The 7,753-nt window shown below is 37.1% G+C and overlaps 1 protein-coding gene across 1 annotated transcript; it reads right to left on the bottom strand.

Moving 5' to 3' along the window:
- Positions 1-5,273: 5,273 nt before the first annotated feature.
- Positions 5,274-5,879, bottom strand: LOC149180273 (uncharacterized). The gene is made up of 2 exons (XM_089413835.1): positions 5,811-5,879; positions 5,274-5,726 (listed from the first exon to the last, which is right to left on the bottom strand). The coding sequence occupies exons 1-2, from the start codon at positions 5,877-5,879 to the stop codon at positions 5,274-5,276; spliced, it is 522 nt and encodes a 173-aa protein (XP_089269961.1).
- Between the last annotated feature and the right edge of the window lie 1,874 nt (positions 5,880-7,753).

The following is a 7,753-nucleotide window of genomic DNA, read 5'->3' as shown; positions in this document are numbered from 1 at the left end:
TACCTGCACTTGCAAGTGTGAAGAAAAGGAAGATGATGAAGAAGGTTTTTCAGATGGAGAATATGCTTAATTTATGAGAAAACTAAAAATTGGTAAGGGGAAATTCAAAGGTAAACTTCCATTGATATTTTTCGGTTGTGGTGAGGTTAAGAATTTCATAGCAAAATGCCCGAACATAAGTGATGGAAACTCAAAAGGAAAGAAAGGCTTTAAGAAATTCAACAAGCAAGGCAAGAAGAAAGGATTCAAAAGGAACTTTCTCTCTAAAGAAGATATCTCATCATTCGATGAAGATAGTGACAATGAAGAAGAAGCCAATGAGAGAGTACTGTTTATGGCCAAGCACAATAAACAAGAGGTATCAAACAACAAAGAAGAAGGGTTGACCATAGAAGAATTTTCTAAGGAGGGAATCAAGCTTATAAAATATCTCAAGGCTGAGAAGATCCATTCCAATACTCTTGAAGAACAAGTTCAAGGTCTCAAAATTGAAGTTGAAGAACTCAAATGTATTGAAGAGTCACTTCAAAACAAGTTGGAAGAAAGAAACCAAGAAAGGGAAGCATTAGAAGCTGAAGTAGTCTCGTTGTGTAAGGAAGTGAAGAAGGGAAACACTATCCAAAATTATTGCAACAGCTCAACGGCGTTGGAAGAACTCATCAACAATCAACGATATTGCAATGACAGAACTGGCCTCGATTACAAAGAAGAAGAAGTAGGACCTTCTACAAAAAAATACATTGAACCTATGAGATTTGACAGGCATGTAAACTTCATTGGACAAGATTCGCAAGAACAGACTTGGAAGACAATTCCCCAACGAATATTTCCATCCATGTACCGACATATTTTCAAGGATATTGTTATTCATGTGGAAAATTTGGTCATAAAGCTATAGAATGTCACATGTACCCTAGGAACCAATACAATTCCAGGAGATCTATAAAATATGAACCTTTGAGGGCTCAACAAAACATCAATAGATTTGAACATTTATGAAATAATATTGAATGTTACATGTGTTGAGACTTTGGACACATAGCCAGAGACTGCAGACTTGAAAACCCTCCAAAAGAATATTTGAAGCCATAGAACGAATGAACATGGAAGAAGAAGAAGACTGATAATTGTGCTCTCGCTCTCAAGACTCAAAACAACAAAATGTGTGGTATGTTGATAACGGTTGCTCAATGCATATGACTAGAGATAGAAAAAAAATTGTATCTCTGAAAGAGAAGAAGGATGGAACCGTGTCCATTGGAAATGATGGATCTTCAAATGTTATAGGAGTAGGTATCATTAGTCTCGGAAGCAAATATTCTCTAGCCAAGAATGTTCTATTGGTTGAAAACATGAATCACAATCTGCTCAGTGTTGGACAAATGTGTGATCAAGGACACACAATGCTATGCAACTCCACAAAATGTGAAATCAAGAAAGGCAGGTATGGTAAAATTGTGGCTATAGCAAGTCGAACTCCAAACGACATATATGTTATGGATGAAGCAACTAAAGCATGTCTACTAGCTAATGAAGATGAAAGTTGGTTATGGAAAAAATGAATGGGTCACATAAACTTTGACAATCTTGTCAGGATAAGCAAAATGGAAGTGGTACGAGAAATGTTGAAAATCTCGAAACCTTCCAACACACTATGTGAGGCTGGTCAGCATAGAAAGCAGATGAAATTCGGATTTGAAACAAAATAACGCTTCGCATCACATTTATTGGGATTGATATATATTGATCTATGTGGTCCTATGAGAACAAAAGGCTTAGATGGAGAATTATATTTCATGTTAATGATAGATGACTATACCATGATGACAGTCGTCAGTTTCCTAAAGAAAAAAACTGATGCATTTGAGTTCTTTAAGATCTACAAGGAGTTGGTCGAAAATGAAACTGATTTGAAAATAAAGTGTCTAACATCAGATAATGGTGGAGAATTCACTTCAAAATTATTTCAGCAATACTATGATGAAAATGGAATAAAAAGACAATTTTCAACAGCACGAACACCTCAGCAAAATGGATTTGTTGAAAGAAAGAGCAGAATTGTACAGGAAGTGGGTAGAACAATGTTGAAGGACTCAAAATTGGATGAAAAATTATGGGTTCGAGCAAATATGGTAGTCTTCATTATCAACAAAAGTCTTCTCAAAAATAAATGCAACAAGACCCCATATGAATCATGGAAAGGAAAACTAGCTCATGTAAAATATTTCAAAATCTTCGGAAGCAAATGTTATATCAAAAGAGAAGATCAAAAGTTGGGTAAGTTTCAATCACGTGTTGAGAAAGCTATCTTTGTTGGTTACTCACGCAAACAAAAGGCCTATAAATGCTATAATATAAGATGAAAATAGATAATGGAGAGCATAAATGTTACATTTGACGAAGAAGATGTTCTAACAAATAATGATGAGGATCTAGAATATTTGAAACATGAGACAGAGGTTGAAAAAGATACAAAGAAAATTCTAGAACAAGAAGCAACTGTCAACCAGGAAGAAGTAAATAATGATCAACAAGATATACAGGAAAAACAACAAGAAGCTCCTCCAAATAGAACAAAAGAATGGATTCAAAAGAACCATCCATCAAATCAAATCATTGGTGACATAAATGAAGGAATTGGAACAAGAAAAGGTCGACAATTTCATTTATCACAACAAGCTCACATTGCTTTTCTAGAAACCTTTGAGCCTGTTAGTTTTTAGGAAGCCAGCAAGAATGAACATTGGGTAGTAGCTATGAATGAAGAATTGGATCAAATTGAGAAGAATAACAACTGGGAATTTGTTCCATGACCAAAAGATAAAAATGTCATTGGGACTAAATGGGTGTTCAAGAACAAATTGAATGAATATGGACAGGTTACTAGAATCAGAGCAAGATTGGTTTGCAAAGGCTATGCACAAGTGGAAGGAATTGATTTCAATGAAACATTTGCACCAGTTGCTAGAATGGAAGCCATTTGTATGTTTGTCATCTATGCATGTTCAAGAAAAATAAAATTCTACCAAATGGATGTTAAGTCAACATTTTTGAATGGCGAATTAGAATAAGAAGTTTACATCAAACAACTTGAAGGTTTTCTATTATCAGAAAAAGAAGACTATGTTCGCAGGTTAAATAAGGCTTTGTATGGTCTCAAGTAGGCTCCCAAAGCATGGTATGCTTGTCTTGATGGATATCTACGTCAAGGGTTCAAGAAAGGTACTACCGATAGCAATCTTTACGTACAATTAGATAAAGATAATTTAACAATCGTTGAGGTATATGTGGATGATATAATCTTTGGTAGCAATGATGATCAGCTAAGTAAGAATTTTGCTACAAAGATGAAAAGCGAGTTCGAGATGTCTTTACTTGGTGAGTTGACATACTTCTTAGGGCTTCAAATATCTCAGCAAGAGAAAGGAATGTTTATATGTCAAGCCAAGTACATCAAGGAAATTCTCAAAAAATTCAAAATGGAAGATTGCAAACCCATCCTTACTCTGATGGTAATAGGTTGCAAATTGAGCATAGACAACTCATCTAAGGATGTGGATCAGAGGTTGTACATATCTATGAATGGTATTCTTCTATATGTAATAGCCTCCCGACCAGATGTTATGCAAGCAGTTAGACAACTAGCAAGATTCCAAGCAGCACCAAAAGAATCACATATTATTGCCGTCAAAATAATAATTCAATATCTAAAGGGCACAACAGAATATGGCTTGTGGTATCCTAAGGGAAACAATCTCATTATTCAATCCTTTACAGATGCATATTGGGCAGGAAGCATTGATTATCATAAGGTTACTAGTGGAGCAACATTCTATCTAGGTGGTTGTCTCGTATCATGGTTGAGCAAAAAGCGAACCTCAATGTCGTTATCTACAATGGAAGCAGAATACATTGCAGCAAAAGCTTCTTCTACTCATGTCCTTTGGATGGAAAAAGCTTTGCAATATCTTCAAGTACAATTCAATGAACCTATTCCCATGTTTTTTGATAACACCAGTGCCATCAACATCTCCAAGAATCCTGTCATGCATTCAAAAACAAAAAACAATTCCGATCAAATATCATTTTGTTAGAGAAAAAGTCATTGAAAAGAATACCAAAGTTGAATATGTTAGTATGAAAGAACAAATTGTTGATATCTTCACTAAACCTTTACCTTGTGAAGAATTTGAATATCTTCACTAGAAGCTTGGGATTCTCCCAAGTTCTCATTATATTTTTTTTATTCAGAAAATTAAGGGGGAGTGGAAGTGTGTACAAGTCTGCATGATGTTTGTGTGTCAGGGGGAGTTACCCTTTTCCATTGATGTCACAGGGGGATAGAAGGCAATAGGAAGAGGTGCCCTGATCACAGGGGGAGTACTTGTGTTGCCATCAATGCCAAAGGGGGAGATTGTTGATCTAAAAATGATCTGAAGTTATCATTGATGTCAACGCAAGAAACACCATGGATGACCCTAAAATTCCATGGCACATTTGGCATCATCATTCATGGTTTCTCATCTCATAACCATTATAGGAATACTCTAATCAAAAATATATTTCTATTGATATATAGCTCTCCTCGTAATTCCTCAAGGTTTTTAAGTTATTCAAGATTGAAGTTAGTAACCCCAATAAGTGGGCTAAAACCCCATGGGATTGTAGCATGGAATTTATCATTGATTTTTTTCATTGAATAGTCAATAATTAATAATTTTTTAAGCTCCTAAAATCCCTCCAACATTCCCTATAGAAGCCCCTCTCAACTCTATAAAAAGAAATCTCATATATCCTCCAAAAATAGTGATCGTGGAAGTTTCACTATAAATTTATTTCTGCAAAGTCTTAGATGCTGAAATTAAAATCTATTTGAACTAAAATCTTGATGAACGTCATGACCGAAATTTAGATCTTGGTTCACTATATTTGCGGAGATATGATCTGCGTAAGTTGGGGTTTGTGAAGGCTCCTGAATTTCATCTCAAAGAGGTGACCTTGGGAAAATCGTCATAACACTCTCTCTCAGACGTGGATTGGAATTCTATAAAAAGTGTCAGATAGTGAATGGAATGTAGTTTTCTATGTTTCAATTTTAGATCTGAAGGAGGAAACAGTGACACGTGTCACTCTGTACAAGTTCACTCTACTGAACTAGTACATAATTAGGTAATTGTGAGAGATTGGGCATAACTTTGTCTTGAAGAATCCAAATCGAGGCAGACCTGTGGTATTGGAAATAAGCCTCAGTGGGCTACTACAGGATCAAAATATCACATATTGGGTAGACTTTCCCCTAGTATTAAGTCAATATGGTGGCTAACACTTCTAACCGGTGGCAATACATTCGGTAATTCATCCACAATGATATCCATAAAATTATCTAACACAACTTTAATTTCTTCAGGAAAATCATTTAAATTCGTGGATGTTAAGATTACGTTGGGCCTCCCTACAATAGCAAAGTGCAACTCCTTGCTTTTGTCAACCTCCTGTAGCAATTCTTTACCACTTATCAACATGATATTGTTTTCAGGAAATCCTTTATCAACATCATTCTTCACTGGCAATAACGTGTGCTTGTTTCCATCCTTCTCTATGGTATAGGTGCTCCTTCTCCCATCATGAATTGCCTTCCGGTCAAATTGCAATGGTCTTCCCAATAGTATATGACATACATCCATGGGCATTATGTCACATAGGATCACATCTTTGTATGTACTGATCTGCATTTCCACATTCCATTGCTCTGTCACAATGACTTCATGGCCCTTCTATAACCAAGACACTTTGTAGGGTGCAGGATGTACCGTCCTTGCTAAACCAAGCTTATCCACCATCTCTGTGGACACAAGGCTATCAGTGCTTCCATTGTCCATGATTACCTTACAGCACCTACCTTTTGATTTACAAGTGGTTCTGAACAAGTTCTTCCTTTGTGCAGGTTCTCCAGTTTCCTTCTCTACTCTATGCAAAGTTCTCCTAAATAGTAGTGATTCACCTTCATTAGGGGGTTCTTCTTTCTCCTCAAGTCAAAGTGGTTCTGGCTTTTCCTCCACCACATTTTCACCCCTCTAGCTTGCTGATTTGTTATGAGGATAGTCCCACGACATGTGTCCCCATTCTCCATAGGTATAACACCTAACATCTCTTCCTCACCCTCTTCCTCTACTAGATTCACCCCTTTGTGGTGATCTGCCACTTGAGCTTCCTGCTTCATGTTGATGTTGTGTTCCTCTGGATCTGGCAGCTCCTCTACTTCTCACTGAACTCTTTCCTCTGTTCCTTTGACTCTGTTTCCTCAATATTTTCTCCTCTACCTTCAGACTTGCTTGATAGGCATCATCAATAGTTTTCAGACTTAATAGGCTAATCTCATCTTGTATCTCATACCTTAACCCATTTATATATCTAGCTATCTTATCCACATCATCTTCTACATGCCCTGCTGTAATACTTAATCTATAGAATTCTTCTGTATACTCCTTAATAGACATTCCTTTCCGTTTCAAATTTTGCACTTGTTTAAAAATATTCAAATGATAGTCTTTTGGCAAAAACTTGGCTTTCAGTTTGCTTACCATTTTGTCCCACTGCTTGATCTTGGATTTTCCTTTCCTCATTCTTGATGTCTGTACCTCGTCCCACTGGATGGTTGCATGACCCTTCAATCTGGTGACTGTAAATTTCACCATCTTATTCTCCTCAACCTCTTCATTGTCAAAGTACTAATCTATGGATCTAATCCAATCTATAAGCTCCTTTGCATTAAGACTCCCTTCATACATAGGAATCTCCATCTTGGGTTTGCTTCCTACATTTGCTAGCATCTTGAGGACTTTGGCAGTTTCATTGTCTTCTTCTACTTCTCCCACATCTACAGTAGATTCTTCTAAAGAGCTCTCATCTCCATCATTAGGCCCTCTTCTTTGGGCTGTCTCCATTGTCTCCATTTGTGCATGCAAACTCCGCACCTCTTCCAATAGAATTGCATTTGGTTCTAGTCTTCCTCAGCCAATTCCTCTCCTTCATGGCATCTTCGTTGTAAACACCTCTTTCTTCTGCTTTGATACAAAAAATTGATGCTACGGAAACAATGGTTTAATAAAAGCCCACAATGGATTTTTTACAACCCAACCAATCACCCCTTTTTCTTTTAAATTCCCTTGTTCCTATTGAAACCCAAAAGCTTTGGAAAAGAAATAACAATGCTCTTCCACCTTTAAACACATATATGGGGTTTTATCCGCAGACCCAGATCTACCCGATCGAATGGTCAGGATCCAATCATGGTATCAGCGATCTATCAACCCCAGGGCTTCTTATATCGACACTTTTATCGCTATCGGCAATTTACAATGGCTGCTAATATATATCCCCGCTCCGATGTGCCGATGTGATACAATCGGAAATCGCATGTCGCAAGGGTTGGGGCCACTCCAGTTAAGCGTGGCGACAACACTGCCGGACCTGATAGCACTCGATACTCTAATTTATAAATCTTCAAGTCTGCCTTCTTTGAATCCACTAAGTGCTTTAGTGTGATTCCCTTTGGAAATTACTCTCAGCGATTCGATAAGGAAAATGCAAAGGTCCGAAGTGATTGGGTTCTATGGACCCGATGGAAGTGAAACTTCGGCCTATAATCCCTTGAGGTTCAGGTTCACTGTTTAACTATGTTTTAGCCGTTACTTATTGTATTTTGGATATTTTTTCCTACGGAAGCAAACTATGCCAGATTTTCCTTAATCAC

This window comes from Pinus tabuliformis, chromosome 3_2, assembly GCF_031772625.1.
Source record: "Pinus tabuliformis cultivar Carrire ecotype Pingquan chromosome 3_2, CPIR1, whole genome shotgun sequence".
NCBI classification, from domain to species: Eukaryota; Viridiplantae; Streptophyta; class Pinopsida; order Pinales; family Pinaceae; genus Pinus; species Pinus tabuliformis.
The sequence above is the reverse complement of the archived record's forward strand: the minus strand, read 5'-3'. Positions and strand labels throughout refer to the sequence as shown.

Excerpts from the sequence above, each read along its gene's own strand:
- LOC149180273 (XM_089413835.1), bottom strand. The coding sequence starts at position 5,879 with ATGGACAATGGAAGCACTGATAGCCTTGTGTCCACAGAGATGGTGGAT. Across the intron at positions 5,727-5,810 it reads AGCTTGGTTTAGCAAGGACG|ATCAGTACATACAAAGATGT; the intron begins GTACATCCTGCA and ends GTGGAAATGCAG.